The sequence below is a fragment of the Gigantopelta aegis genome, chromosome 3 (assembly GCF_016097555.1).
Source record: "Gigantopelta aegis isolate Gae_Host chromosome 3, Gae_host_genome, whole genome shotgun sequence".
Classification (NCBI taxonomy): domain Eukaryota; kingdom Metazoa; phylum Mollusca; class Gastropoda; order Neomphalida; family Peltospiridae; genus Gigantopelta; species Gigantopelta aegis.
The window spans coordinates 26,561,447-26,578,565 of NC_054701.1; the positions used below are offsets into that span (position 1 = coordinate 26,561,447).

The 17,119-nt window shown below is 35.6% G+C and overlaps 1 protein-coding gene across 1 annotated transcript; it reads right to left on the minus strand.

The window, feature by feature from the left end:
* Positions 1 to 98: 98 nt before the first annotated feature.
* On the minus strand, positions 99 to 17,047 carry LOC121367779 (protein SET-like). The gene is made up of 8 exons (XM_041492146.1): positions 16,689 to 17,047; positions 12,002 to 12,073; positions 7,966 to 8,083; positions 7,526 to 7,698; positions 7,113 to 7,192; positions 5,303 to 5,361; positions 4,476 to 4,550; positions 99 to 2,384 (listed from the first exon to the last, which is right to left on the minus strand). The coding sequence occupies exons 1-8, from the start codon at positions 16,953 to 16,955 to the stop codon at positions 2,233 to 2,235; spliced, it is 996 nt and encodes a 331-aa protein (XP_041348080.1). The 5' UTR covers positions 16,956 to 17,047; the 3' UTR covers positions 99 to 2,232.
* Between the last annotated feature and the right edge of the window lie 72 nt (positions 17,048 to 17,119).

The following is a 17,119-nucleotide window of genomic DNA, read 5'->3' on the forward strand; positions in this document are numbered from 1 at the left end:
CTTTCCAAATACCCTCAGTTCTTTTTTAAGTTTTTATAATCACAATTTACCCGTACTCTAATCATTTAATACACAAGTACACAAACACAACTACAATGTTAAGAAGATATTTTTTTAATTACTTGTTTATATATACCAAACATATAACATCATGTGCTTCTGTTATAAAGCACTGAAACCAGTCATATGAGAACTGACTAAATTTATTTCATTATTAATAAATATTAGATGTAGAGGTTATTTTAAGTAATATTTGGTCACAGAAAAAAATATTATCGCTGCCCTGAAGATCAACATTAAAAATATTAATCGTTTAGTGAGACACAAAACCACAAATAAAAAGTCACACCAAAATGTTATATGTACAATAGAATACTAAAACCATGTACAAAACAGACAGATGTGTTAACAAATGTAACTGGATAACAATATTAACAAATACTGACATTATTCCATCTTTTAATTGTAGCATTAATATTTATCAAAGTGAATGTTTGGAACTTAGTAGTAAACTGCAAGGGTAATAAAAATTTGCATTAAAATTACAGATTTAATAGCAGTTGAGTTGGATATAAGACGATTTTGACTATTAGTGTAAGCACAGTAAGCACAGAGACTTACAGCTACTCTACAACACACCCTAAACCCAATCAATGTAAAGTAAAAGATGTATATGAAATATTCATTATCTGTCTCTACTTTTACATTTGGCACACCAATACAAGGTAACATGTTACAGTAACTTACACAAGGGAGCTCTACAAAGGAATTTAACAATTCATAATTTAAAATGGATGACAAAGCACACAGATATATGACCAAACAGTAGCAAGAAGAAACCCTTAAGCACAGAATATTAAAAAAACAAAACAATGAATGCACCAAACACTTTGAATAAATCAGAATCAATATACCAAGAAATGATCTGTCACAACTTGTCCATTAAATATGAATAGTAATTGTGAGACACAAATACTGTAAAAAGTAACATCGTAAACATAAAACAAATGACTATGTTAGTATGAAAATGAGCAAGTCACCCTACATGGCATGTGAAACTGAAGATGTGAGAAGACTACATTTTGATATAGTGATAAAAATAAGTGTTAACACTGGCTAAACAATAATATGTGACGATCCATATTCAAATATCAGCTATCACCTGACCATCCCCCACCAAATCCTACCAACTGGTCCCAAAATAAACACATTCAGAACAGAGAAAACCCCACCTTACCATTAAACTATACATTGTTCACAAGATTCTGAATTGCACACTAACCAACATGTAAAAACAAAATCTATGCAACAATTTCACAACAGTCTTGATATTTGTTCAATTGTACTGGAAATTCTTTATTTGGGATATTCATGTTCAACGTGAAAATCATAATTTTACGTTTACAAACTGGACAATCGTGGTGGACAACTTTCAAATACTATAATAAAAACATCAATTTCCAACACAATAATCAACTTACAGAACGCACAATTCCTTAGTCTAAGAGTTGTTTAGTACTGTGTTTGTGTGTATGCATGTTAGGTAGTAAAACGTCAAAGTTAGTGCAGGTCTGGTCAGAACGTTACTTATTACTGAAGCCATTTCATGTCAGTCTCTTTACAAGGTTGGTGTTTTGCCGATTGATTTGAACATACCCAGAAGCGTATGTGACGGGGGCGGGGCAAATGTCTTCACATTGAGTCAGTTGCGTCATCTTTATTACTGACAGACTGTGATCCATGCTTGTTAGGATTCATTACTCAAGTATGCAACAGTATTCCCTGCATTGTTTTAAAAAATCAGGCACTATGCTAATAAAATTATTAAAGTCTGAATTTCTTTAACATATATGGTCTGGCTATGATGTTAAAGGTCTCCACACTTTAATAAAGCCTTGAGTTTAGGTTTCTTTTAGAAGTACGGGGCCTGGTATTGCAGAAAACACAAGTAAATAGCAGGCTCACACCATAACAGCCATTACAATCAAGTGTTGCTATTTACTACAGAGACCACTTGGTGTCCTACTTGCAGTAAGTTATAATCCCTGAGAGATGTGTATATAATGTTCAGCAAGGCACTGATCAAAACACATACTGTAGAGAAAAGTAAAAGACTGAATTTGGTTGGCCTGCTTTTCACAAGTTTACATGTCGACATGAACAACTATACAGTGTAAAGTATTAATGAACTTATGTACAATGTGTTAAAGAGTCTTTATGTCGCAGGTGAGTTTAACCCTCTTCTTCTTTTGATTTGGAATCACCCTTCGTGTTGGATTCACTCTTTGTCATGGATTCGTCCGCCTTCTCGCCCTGTGTTTCAGATGCAATCTTTTCTTCAGACTCGTCACCTTCCTCGTCATCATCCAAGATTTCTACACCAGCTACAAAACCAAAAGTAGGCAGTATTTAAATAAACCATCCATCCAAGTTAGTTGCCATTTAAGATTTCCACACCAGCTACAAAACCAAGAATAGCCAGAATTTAATACACCATCCAACTACTTACTTGTGCTCTAAGATTTCTACACCAGCTACAAAACCAAGAACAGCCAGCATTTTATACCCTACTATACCAAGTTAGTTGTGCTCTATGATTTCTATACCAGCTACAAAAACAAGAACAGCCAGCATTTTATACCCTACTATACCAAGTTAGTTGTGCTCTATGATTTCTACACCAGCTACAAAACCAAGAACAGCCAGCATTTTATACCCTACTATACCAAGTTAGTTGTGCTCTATGATTTCTATACCAGCTACAAAAACAAGAACAGCCAGCATTTTATACCCTACTATACCAAGTTAGTTGTGCTCTATGATTTCTACACCAGCTACAAAACCAAGAACAGCCAGCATTTTATACCCTACTATACCAAGTTAGTTGTGCTCTATGATTTCTATACCAGCTACATTTTAAAAACCAAGAACAGCCAGCATTTTATACCCTACTATACCAAGTTAGTTGTGCTCTATGATTTCTACACCAGCTACAAAACCAAGAACAGCCAGCATTTTATACCCTACTATACCAAGTTAGTTGTGCTCTATGATTTCTATACCAGCTACAAAAACAAGAACAGCCAGCATTTTATACCCTACTATACCAAGTTAGTTGTGCTCTATGATTTCTATACCAGCTACAAAACCAAGGATAGCCAGCATTTAATTACTATACCAAGTTAGTTGTGCTCTATCATTACTATACCAGCTACAAAACCAAGGATAGCCAGCATTTAATACCCTATCCAATAAGTTAAGTTCTATATCGGATGTAAAAATAAAAACTATCCGGCTTTTAAAACCCCACCCAATTAAGTTATTTGCTATCTAAGATTTCTACATCAGCTGTAAAAAAAACTCCACCAAAAATATCTGGTGACTTCTCAATAATGCCATAACAGAATGGGCTGCAGAAAACAAACATTTTATAAAAAGTGCCATGAAAATAAAGTTGGAAATGAAATGACTAATAGGATTTCACCACACTACTGCCCAGTCCCAGTATAATGGAAAGTGAACTTAAATACACTGAAGCAGTGAAAGAAACACATTCCCAGGGCTCAATGCAGAAGTTTTAATTCACTTGCTGCTAGCTAGTAAATGACATGTTCACTAGCCAAATCTTTGTACACTCACCAGTTTTACCTAATATATAATTTTATAAAATAAATGTATGGCAATGCCCCCAGTATTCGACCACTTCAGAAAGAAAGAAATGGATCCGAGTTTGCACTGGTTAAAGCATATCTGAGTACAACAATGAACAGTATGCAATAATTGACCAGATGACCCAGTATTCAACCATTTTCTAATTATAAGCAAGTTAAACCTAAAGTCTGAAGTTAGGACAAGTTACTTAAGTTTATCGTCTGCTAAATAGCGCTGTTGAAAGAAAGATTGTTTACCCTACTGTGCATGTTCAAAATATATATACTGGTCAAAAATTGATGCTGTTGTGCTAACATCCGTTTTATTTTGTACAAAGTTTAATAATTCCGAGTCATATTCTGCTCCATATCTGTGCTAATAAAGTGCTTATTGAAAATAATAAACACAACCTAAAAGTCTAAGGAATACTAGCTATTGTATAGTAATCGTTTAATGCACCAAAGACAAAAACGGGCATTATAGCTATCCGGCTGCTCATGTGCAGACAACAAAGAATAAAAATAAATGTGTCTATATAACAAATTCAGACGATGTAAGGGAGTTTGGGAAGTAATATAGGACGTAAACATGATTTGTTTCAAAATTCTGTTGTAATCATTACTAAGATACTAATAACTGATGATTTCGGTGGCACGTTTAACTTGTTTTGTGCTTACTAGGCCCAATATTCTGTACTCACCAATTGGCTACTACATTTTAACAAACAGTCCGCTGTAAACAAATGTTACTTGCAAATGCGAGTGTTTTACTCGCCATGTAGAGCCATGATTCCTGTTATTATGTCCAATATAATTTTAACCAACCTGAACATTCCAAATCATCTTCTTCGTCATCATCATCCACATCATAAATCTCATCGTCCTCTTCATCATCGTCATCTGTGAACAGAACAGAGTCCTTCCCCATTTAATTTCATGAAACATGTAGCACATTCATTAGTACATGAAATTTATTTATTATCTATACAATTGGTCAAAAGACATTTAGCATTGGGTTTTTCCACAAGAATTTTAGCATCTTCGCTGAAATTTCTAGATTTGTTCAGGGTACCTCTCCCCTATTTCAAAAATATAAGAAACTTTATGATCTAACTAGCTCAGTCACTTGCCAAATTTGCAATTGCAAATTTTAAAAACTGACCTTAAAGGGACATACCCTAGTTTCAACCCGTGAAAATTAACACGAAGTTTAGTTGATCTACAAACCAGTAACACATTTGAATAGTTACAATTGAGTGAAACACGAATCTGTGACTTTGAAATGGTGAAATACCCTCTAAAACTCGACTCTATAACTGTTAATTCTCAGATGCAAATGCGTTTGTAAAAATATGAGAAATGCATTTTGTGATATTAAAAACACCAGGATAACCAAAAACACTTTGAATGTACTGAAATTGATAATCTAAATAATAAAAACTAAGTAAAGTATGATTTAAGTTACCAAAGACGGTTATAATAGTCAAAAATATGTGCAAGTGTTTAAAAACTAAGGTATGTCCCTTTAAATTGTTTTTTAAGATTTGCGCTACTCAAAAATATATTCACCCTTTATTAAAAAAAACCAAGATAATTTATGGTCTCTTTATCTGTAAATACAGGAAATGTTCAATCTGAACTATTTTAATTACCATCATCCTCTTCATCTTCAACAAGGACCACAGAATCATCAAAGTCGTCTTCATCATCACTGAAATAAATGACAGCATGTCAGGAAAATTGTTCTAGATTATGCTAAATATGTATCCAAAAACAAATGGTTCACATTTTTATTCAATATCCATTCTATTACAGTGCTAATGCAACAATATTTTTTAATATCAATATAAATTAGCCGCTACTTCAAGAATTTGTAAAGAATGAAAGAACAGGAGGTGGATGTGAGATGTAGGTCAATAATCAGATACTTTTTTTGTGACGCAACTGCTCATAGGATTGATTCCCCTCCCTCAGTAGACTTACCATGTTTTCCCTATCCCAATACATGGTACACAATCAGTGTTGGAGATTAACGGTATCCCGATATCCAAAAATTTAATTTTGGATACCAGACTTCAAGAACCAAGTACTCCACTGGGATACCATATAATGTTTTGTTTTTGGTTTTTTTCCTGCGTTTTTATTTTTCGCTAAACAATAAAAGTTGTCATTTACTGGTGAAGTTAAGTAACAGTAATTTCGAGCTCGTACCCAGTCTAATGTTATGTCATAACAATATCTCCCCCAACTCATACCCAGTCTAATGCTGCACTGTAGCGATAGCGGCGTAGCAATAGACTGGGAACTGCTAAGTCACTATTGTTCTTGTTGGATGTTTCCTCCATTCAAATTTTATTTGAAATATTGATCCCACATCTGCAGAAAATTGATACAGGTAGGTTTATCATTAATAATGTCAAAATCACTTATAAATTACTGTTAAATATTAATTTATGTCAGTATTATTAAAAAAATAGATTTCGTTTGATTTCAAATTTCACAGTTTGTGACGATGTTATTTATGAATTTCATTTAAATGGAATACTAAATTCTCAGATGGGATACCAGATTTTGAAATGTTAATATCCAACTGGGATCCTGTCCCAAATTTTTAATCTGAAACACTAACAATTAGTATGGGAAAATCCATCTACAAGATACCTCACTGAAATTTGGCATGCATATTAAAATTAAAATTAGCTCCACTATTACATGTGGATCTAACAGCAGCCAGTTAGAGCCCATGTCCACCAATCAAAACCGTACTTGCAGAATCATGCCAGTGATTTAAAAATAACTTAAAAATATTCTGAATTATCCTTAAGGTATACGACATGTTTCGTGTGAATTAAGAATGCCTTAAAACATGTTTTATTTTATAAAATAAATAATTTGTAATGTAAAACTGAAGACTGATTTAGTTGGGGTTTTTTTAATAAATAAATAATTTGTAATGTAAAATAGACTTGCCCGATATTTTTAGAATTTGTATGCTCCCAAATAACCTTATAAAAGGCGAAGTGTGATTGGTCAATATTTAAGTTATTATTTACAGACGAAATGTTACCTGGACATTGGCGACTAGGCAGTGTTGTTAGCAATCTGATTAAAATTAGTTCTACTGGTCTAAATAAGGCATTCGTAATTCACATGAAACATGTCGTATACCATCAGAATAATTCGGAATTTTTTCAAATTATTTTCAAATCACTGGCATAATTCTGCAAGTAAGGTTTTGATTGGTGGACATGAGCTCCAACTGGCTGCTGTCAGATCCACATGTAATAGTGGAGCTAATTTTAATTAAATTAGGATAGCCTATATTGTGGCAACAGATCATCTATCTAAATAGATAGTTCAAACGTAAAAGGTACTGAGGTGTCATTATACAAATATTCCTTTCTCTTTCTTTCACTTAGAAGGAAATTCAAAACGTGACAGTAAAAATATTCAACACAAAACCTGATGCCATTCTCTTCCACTTCAATGTCAGGTGCCAGGTAGTACTGTAATGGATTGGGCCACATGTCATCCTTAATTACCTGCAATCAACAATATATACATTAATCAACAAACACAGAAAGTGGTAAAACAAATACTGTAGTTCCATGTTATTAATGAACAACCTACATCAATACAAATATTAAATTAACCTGTTAATAAATTGTAAAGACTCCCAATCTATTTCATCACAATACCATAAACTTTGATGTTGAGAAACATCATTAGTTTGTAAAAGATAAAAAGAAAACCTTCTTATTCAATTATATTTACTGTCTGTGCATAGACAAATCAATGTTATTATTAACTTTTTTCTAGCAGCTAATTTTTAAAAATTTCCCTGATTAGTAAAAGGTGAACAGTGTGGTCAATACCTCAGCAATGTCGTCAGCTGATGGGTCAGTGTTATCGAGAAACCACGAGAAGAAATTCCGAGCAAATCCCATCTTACGTTTCCGCCCATTCTTTTCTGCATTTTGTTGTGCTTTCTTGCACAGGTTCATCCCATCTTTCCACTCTACTTTTGTTGATTTGGAAGCAGGATCACCTGAAGAAATATCAAAATACACCAATTTATAAAACATTCAGACTGTCAGTTGATAGTACATCATTAACTGATTAATATAAGGAATAATAAAAAAAAAAAATTAATTTGTAAAAAAAAGTCTTGAAATAGTAACAGATTTCTGTCAAGAAGTGGAAAAATATCATGTGTTTGTGTGTAATTTGTCATTTTAAAATTTAGTTCACAAAAGATGAACAGAAAAAGACTTAGGTGAATAGGTTAAAAATTAATTTTCGTAATTTGTTTTACCTGTTGTTGCAAGATGAAACTCTTTACACAATTCTTCATTTGTGAAATATGGATTCTGTGAAAAGTGGAACTTAATGTTGTAGCCAGATTTAATGTCCTCAAACTCTTCAACTTCAACCTGAAATAATAAATAACAGAATATGGTTATTTTTTCAACAGTTTGTCAACTAAAAACAAATGTGATCTTCAATTTAGTGCCACTAGTGAATTGATTTTGTGTTTATTTTGGAAATACCTCCACTAAACACATCAGCCCATGATAAAAAAACACAGTACTTGAACTGATTTAGTGGGCTAGGATGTAGGTCACTGATGGTAAACTCTGCTGAGATGTGATGGATCGTAGGATCAAGTCACCTCTATGAACCACTATTTTGTCCCCAGCATCAAACCCACAGCTGGCAGCCCTTGCAATTCAAAAAAGTTTGCTTCAGTTAAAGTATACTTTGTCTTAGCATTAGAAATTAAAATATCTAAATCTGTGTACTATTTTCTTCACCGAAGTTGTACAAGCAAAAAAACCCCAAAAAACTTTACTTATTTAACATGAACATTTAATATCAGTAATTCTGAAAAACGATGCAAATTTTACCATGACCAGTCTTCATAGGTGGTGTGTGCGACCGTGTATGCACAAACCTTAATTTTATCCCAGAATTTTTTTTGGAAAAATCGTCCATCAAAAAATATGGTAACAGTTTGAACAAAAGTTGCATATTCCAATGTTTGAATATTATTATTCTTTTTGTCAATACTAATTATATATATATATATATATATATATATATATTATATATATATATATATATATATATTATATATATATATATTATATATATATATATATATACATGTATATATATATATATATATATATATATATAGCTATAAAGTTAAATACCATGAACTGTTTCAAATAAATTTATATTTAGTGTACTATTAAAAACGTCAAAACTGGTGGTTGCTAATATATATTTATACCCCCCCCCCCCCCCCCCCCCCCTAAAACCCCAAACATATTCACATTATTTAATTATATCAAATTCCAAATGCTATCCTATTTTTTGCAGGTAAATAAAATATCAGGAACAACATTTTTTGTATGTACTGCCCAAGAAGATACATTGTTTAGATCAGTTCCATTACAAAATGTTAATATTATCAGCAATGGAAACTAATTTGATGTACAGTCTATGACCTCGTTTCTGATTGCATTACGCCTACAGTATAGTACTTAGAATAGCAAATCATTGAGTACCAGTGTAAACAGCATGAAATAATTTTTGTTTGTTCAGCTTAGATGTGAATAAAATTTAATTGTTAAGTAGATTAATTATTAGATGGTATATATTGATGATGATTAGATTTTGATACGAGACTGGAGAATAATTGGGAATTTATAGCCAAGAAATTGGGAATTTTCTGTGACATTTGCTTTTGGGAAGGTGTCGATGTTCAGTACCGTACAACGCCTCGATAAATCCATGTACTATCAATTACCATCTTTCTAAAAATTAAAAAAAAATATTGATCAATTAATTTACAAGATTTTAAGGTATGTAATTTTACTAGATCCAGTGGTTTTCCAATTAAATAAAACCACTATTTTCTCTTTCATGTTTTTGTAAATTCTGATACATTTTCTTTCATCTCTGGAATACAATATGTAATTAACAATTTAACAAACACAAGTTGTGACACATTAAAAGAGATAAAGTTATTTATTCACGATACTTTTGGTACATATACTCTTCAAAAGAAGAAACGCAAAACCACATTGTCGTAACATTTGGAGAATTGATTTAATTATTGAATGGTGAGTCCGATAATTACCAAATGTTGCAGGATTGTTCACAATTCACTCTAGTCCATTGTGAGTAAGTGATAGGACACACCACCAAGGTCAAGGTCATCTGGAGTCAATACCGGGTGTGGCCTCCGCGTGTGTTGACAACTGCCTGGCACCGCCTGCCCATTGAAGCAACCAGAGTACGGATGACGTCCCGGGGGATGGTGGCCCACTCGGCCTGCAAGGCTGCTGCCAGCTCGGGCAGGGTCTGGGGCTGTGGTTGTCGCTGTCGGAGGCGTCGGTCCAACTCGTCCCATAGATGCTCAATTGGGTTCAAATCCGGTGATATCGATGGCCAAGGAAGGACATTAATGTTGTTGTTCTGTAGGAAAGCCGTTGTGAGACGTGCTGTGTGAGGCCTGGCGTTGTCATGTTGGAACACTGCGTTGGCGTTGGCCATAACTGGAACGATGCGTGGCCGGAGGATCTGGTCAATGTAGCCCTGTGCATTCAGGTTGCCCTGCACGTGGACCAGGTCAGTTCTGCCAGTGTGTGAGATGGCTGCCCACACCATGACACTACCCCCGCCGAATCTGTCCACTTCCTGCACGCAGTTTGCCGCATAACGTTCACCACGACGCCTATACACGCGACATCTTCCATCATGACGTCGGAGCAGAAATCGGGACTCGTCACTGAACCACACCTGTCTCCATCGCAGTTGAGGCCATTGTCGATGAATCTGGCACCACTGCAGTCGGAGTCGTCGGTGTTGTGGTGTTAAGATGACACCTCGAACTGGACGTCTGGCACGAATTCCTACCTCACGTAGGCGGTTCCGTACGGTCTGGTCGGATATCCTGCGCAAACCTGGTATTGCTGCGGCTGTGGAGGTGGCAGTAGTCAATCGTTCCCGAAGGTGGCGTACCCGGATGTAGCGGTCCTGCCCGGGGGTAGTGACCCGTGGTCGACCGGATCTAGGGAGGTCACGTGTTGATCCATGTTCCTGGTAACGGTCCCCACAGTCTGGAGATGGTGCTTGGGGACACATGGAATGCCCTGGCAACGGCCGTTCTGGATTCGCCTGCGTCTAGTCGGCCGATGGCATTGTTTCTCTGCGGTTCACTGAGACGTGGCATGTCCTGGATTGTCAACTGTTGGCCAGATACAGAGGCCAGGCAAGCGAACACCCTGCACTTTTATACTGTCGGTGTTCATGTTGCACGTGCAGACAACGCACGTGCAGTGGTGACATGGTTTGCACGTGGCTGCGTTTTTGCGAATATTCACATTTTGGAACTTTATTGTACAGTAGCTGCGTTTTATCGAATGTAACCGTGGGAATGTGTTTGGGACATGCAATGACCTTATATTCACAAAGCATGAACCGGTAGGAAACATAAAATCGGAGTTATAACCCATTTGTACCCTTTTGCGTTTCTTTTTTTGAAGAGTATATTATAATTGTAGTAACTTGAACCAACCAACCAACTTCATTGAAAGTGATACTATAACAAGGCGTAGCTATTTGTTGTTAAATCAAAGTACACGTTAGCAGCGAAAAATCGCATCAGGAGCAATGGTCACAATTATGAAGCATATAATTGCCCAACAACTAAGTGCACTGTTTTATTCAACGGGGCTCAATGTTGACAAACCGTAAACATTAATTTTTATCAGCACTTTGACAGGCTAACGTCATGAAGAATCTGCATGCGATAGCGGAAATAATGTAACATTGCTACATCCAGCCTGTCGCTTTTCGCTAAACGTTTGCAAACTATTTCGACAGTTCCCAAAGTTCAGTATAATGTGTCGCGTAAAAAAATCAGTCGGTCAAGACAAGCGTTTGCGACAAACTAAGCAGTAAACCCGGTAAATACGACCCTATGCATTTACCAACAGTACTCTAATGGGACTAACCGCTAGTTTTACAGTATGTTACAACAGTAAAACGGTAAGTTTTCTAAATATCACTGAAAGTTGTAATTCACAATCGTTTTGTGATCGTGGGAAAGTATGGGGTCCATTTTACCCTCTGGCAGAATGCCTGCTAAAACTGTCATAATTACCAAATGTTTGACATCCAATAGCTGATGATTAATAAATCAATGTGCTCTAGTGGTGTCGTAAACAAAACAAATTAAAAATAACCATCAAATTAAGTTTATGAGTGTACAGGCAGTTGTGCTCCTTAAAACAAAGTCTATTTCATGATATATTCAGTGAAAGAAAAAAGAAGCTTACCTTATTTAAATAATGTAAACATTCCTCTTCTTCTTCATCCAGGATAGCTGAAATTTGTGGATGATTGACAAACTGATTCTAGTTGAGGAACAATTTACTAATTTTTTTTAAATGTATATATATCAGCTTTAAAAACACTAATCAGTGGGGTTTTCTTCAATTTGTTAACAATTTCAAGTCATCTGGAATTTCATCATCCGTTTAATCCTATTTCTCGCTCCAGCCAGTGCATAAAAGACCATGGTATGTGCCATCCTGTCTATGCGATGGTGCGTATAAAAGATCCCTTGCTGCTAATCGAAAAGAGTAGCCCATGAAGTGGTGACAGCCCCCCCCCCCCACCCCCACAATATCTGTGTGGTCCTTAAGTAAACATATAACTGTAAATATAAAGTGTTGAGTGTGTCGTTAAATAAAACATTTCCTGTTATAATCAGTTTGCACCAACTGATCAAATTTCGACCATCAGTTAGAAGTATGTGATTTTAAAATTGATTAGAATTATTTGGACCATCTCTCTATTGCTGTGAGACCCTACATTTTGCTAATTACATACATACATGTACAAGTATATACATTTGTTATCCATTTTCTTCATGTACATATACAAATAAATCCACACACCAGCAGTTACACCAGAAAGAAAGAAAGAAGTGTTTTATTTAACGACGCACTCAACACATTTTATTTACGGTTATATGGCGTCAGACATATGGTTAAGGACAACACAGATTTTTTTTTAGAGGAAACCCGCTGTCGCCACATAGGCTACTCTTTTATGACAGGCAGCAAGGGATCTTTTATTTGCGCTTCCCACAGGCAGGATAACACAAACCATGGCCTTTGTTCAACCAGTTATGGATCACTGGTCGGTGCAAGCCTTGCGGAGCACTCACTCAGGGTTTGGAGTCGGTATCTGGATTAAAAATTCCATGCCTCGACTGGGATCCAAACCCAGTACCTACTAGCCTGTAGACCGATGGCCTGCCACGACGCCACCGAGGCTGGTCCCAGTTACACCAATTCCAGGGTTGAAAATTAGCAGTCACCCAGTCACCTATAACAACCTTTATTGGCTGAGGGCAACTAAGAATTTTACAAAGGTAGTCCATGTTCGACCATCGATTTTAGTGTCTGGCAAGTATAGTACCAGTTAAAAAAAGAAACACACTGATAATGAATCGGATGTGACAATGTTGAAACAATAAAAATAAGTTTCTACACAAATGTTTATGCACAACATTATGCTCTATCAATTAGCCAGCTAATTCGATTGGGAATGTCGACTTATAATAAAAACATTACAGGTACTCCTATTATGTGATTTTAATTTGCAAGCTTTGTATTGAAGTTAAATTGTACATACATTACAAACAGGAGTTAAAGAAATCAAGAAACTGTTGTGATGTCATTGTTACGGTCCGCCTTTTACAATTAGCCGTAAGTGGCCATGACACTGTAAATTTTGTGTCACCGATATCGACTTTGCTGAGATTACATAAGACAAAATACATGCAATTTTCTGCCATTTTGATGGTTTATAATGGAATACTCTTCAAAAGGGGTTGGTCCATATGACGTAATCTAACTGCTACGGTATAACACACTCATCATGACGTCAGATTAATTACGTCACATACTTAGGAGACTTCCGCCCCTTTTGAGTAAAATGGCAGACGGTAGAAAACTGCAGGTATTTAGCCCATGCAATCTCAGTGACATCGATATCCGTGAAACTCTTAGTCTCGTATGTGTGATTTTGGGTCACTGTAATGTTTTTTTTTTACAATTTGTGTCTGGATAAAACATGGGGGAAATCTACAGTAATTAAAGGTAGGACAGTAATTTATCGTAGTTGTTAACAATTTGGTTCAGACTTCAGTTTTTGACACGCATGTGGTAACCGTTGCTACGTAGCAGCCAGATTAGTGGTCATTTAAGCGTAGAAATACTAATAAAAAGGTAGCTATTTGAATAATAACTGTCTGTTTATAAATATTGATATGCTTTAGAACCGAATGCTGATGCTCACCGAAACTGGTTCATGCATGATAATGGTAACAGGTCGTTTCACCCTTAGTACTAGATTGCCCAGAATCCATTCATACCACAGTCGTTTCATCACCATGTAGGGTTATTGCGCCCTAATTTTTATTTTTTTATAAAAATATTTATATCTTTTTTTCTTTTCTTTTTTTCAGCGTTTGAGATAAATGGTACCCCGATATCCCGGGGATAGCAGACTTCAATAACCCAGTATCCCACCGAAATACCATATAAAGTTTTTTGTTTTTTTAATCCTATGTTGTTGTTTTTTGCTGAAACAATGAAAGTTGTCATTTAAGTAACATTATTTTCAAGCTTGTACCCAGTCTATTGCTGTGCCGTGACAATATCTCCTACAACTCGTCCACTACAAAAAATCAGTTCCGGACGATTCATCCAGTGGGTTTTTATTTCCCCAGTACATTTCATCGACGGACTAAATGTGTACTACATGTACGTGGGGACTAAATAAATTATTATATATATTATACCCCATATTTTTTTTGCTGTCATAAATTTACAAAAGTGAAAATAAATTATATTACATTAGATTACGCTTGGTAGATGTTTTTGTAACAATGCTCTGCAGACATAATTCTTTGGCGTTTCTATTTATTCGGTTATTGTTTGTTTCTATAATGTACTCCTTTCACGCTACATGTCGTAGGATGTTTTTAGTACAATATGCCCAGTAAAAATAATCTTTAGCCCTTCCCTTTCAACTTGTTTGGTTTCTGTTTGCTTTACCAATTAAGTGTACAGGTGTCCTCTATTGTGTTGGTGAATATGACAATGGAACGAGTGAGCGATGGAAGAGTTGGACGGATGCAATGGCTGAAGCATAGGACCTGGCAGGGAGAAGTCTTTGCCATTTGGAGATGCTACACCAATGACGAAATTACTACCAAAGAACTGATTTGTGCTGTTGCGAGATTATCCATTCATTAGTCGGTCGACTGTGGGACGTTTCTCTTCCAGTGATATTTGAATGGATAATCTCCTACAGTGATTTGTGCAGTTAACAATGACGAAATACCATTCATCGATTCTACACCGATTTAACTGACCAAAAACATTCGCTTGTTCATTTCTACTAATGTCAAATATGTTAACTTTTGAATTATTTTTTAATGTACATTTAATTAAATTGGAATTGAAGACGAGTTTTTATTTTATTTCGAGGTTATTAGGCATATGGGGATAATGTGATAAGGGAGGGTACAGTGGATAGAATTTACGCCATTGAAGGAGAACATGACATGCAGGGGGGGGGGTAATAAAGTCTTCCGACGCGGAGGCTTGCATTACCTATTTACCACATCGTGACGTGAGATAATGTACGAATCGTCCACATAATGAATACAAACAGTTATTAAAAACTGGATATTAATGTTGAATTCTAACTCTATTTTACTTTTTTGGTTATAGTATACCACAAAATAATGTTAAGAAATTATTACAATGTCAAAGAAATAACTATTAATATGTTTGAACAAAATGCAGTCATCAAGTGGACGAATTGTCCGAGGTGAGTGGACGAATCGTCTGGAAAGCCTTTTTTCTAAGGGGTTGGGAAAGTACGAGGTTAATAGTGATAAATTGAAGAGTTAAGGGACGGCAGTTCTTTAGAAAATATCGTAAGCAGTTTATTACCAATAAGATCAGGACAGTTTGATTTTGAAGTGTCAAGGGAATTTAAAATTTCTTCCATTTCTGTTCTTATGTTCAAAAGCTTTACAAGTCTACAGATAATTGGGGGGGGGGGGGAAGAAATCAAATCACTTTGAGGGCGAAACGACTCTATACAAATAAGATTTATTGTCCGAACCAAATTGTTAACAACTACAAAAAATTACTCTCCTACCTTTAATTGCCGTTAGATTTCCTCCAAAGTTTGTCCAGACACAAATCGTAAAAAAACCCACTACAAATATATAGATTCCACACATGAGACTGCAACGATGTCGCCGATATTGTGTTTGCCGAGATTGAATAGGGAAAAATACATGCAGTTTTTTGCCGTCTGCCATGTTGCTTGTTTATGGAATACTCTTCAAGAGGGGTGAAAGCCTCCAAAGTATGTGACACAATTAATATGAAATCGATGATCTCTAGTGGTATCATTAAAATAATAATAATATAAAAAACTAATAATATGATGTCATCATGTTTGCTTTTATATCAAAACATGTTGTTAGATTAAGTCTATCCTTTCACCCATCTTGAAGAATATTCCATAAAAAGTCAAAATAGCAGCCGATACAAAATTACATGCTTTTTTCCCTATGTGCTCCCAGCGAAGGCGATATAGGTGACATAGTTATCATCTGGTATGTGGAATCTGTGTCAATGGGTTTTTCAAGATTTGTGTCTGGAGAAACTTTGGAGGAAATCTAACGGCAATTAAAGGTAGGAGAGTAATTTTTCGTAGTTGTTAACAATTTGGTTCGGACAATAGAATGAAACGACTCTATACAAATAAGATTTAGGACGAACCAACCAACCCTGGGTAACGGTACTAAGGGCGAAACAACACAGTGTTCGAAATAGTTTCGATTTTTAGGGCGAAACAACCGGATTGATAATAATTGATAATGCTGCACCTTTAAGTTAGATGACCATCTGATTGTATAAAAGATACTGCAGTAACCCAAAAGTTGGGAATTTGCTGGATCAGTTTGTTTCTTGTATCAAAATGTGGTTGTCTGAGTTTGTTATACTTCTGTTCCACCTTCAAAATCTCTTCACTCGCTTTTTCATTTAAAAAGTCAATTTCATTTTGGCACAAATCGATGTCCTCAAGTGTTTTTTGCATCTTAGATTCCGTATCAAAATCTCCGCCGCCATTACTTTCCGATCCAGGGTCAAGCTTCTGCACCTTAGTTGAACTTGTTGTATCTGATGCCATTTCCTGTGTTTTCGATCGATGTGTACAGTAACAAGATGCGTGCACTCCAACACGTTTGAAAAGTTTGCAAATGGCAAAACCTCGAATGTACGCATGCGTATAAAATTAACTAGTGACTAAATAAAACGTTCTATCATTCGATGAAAACCGGATTTTTATGAACT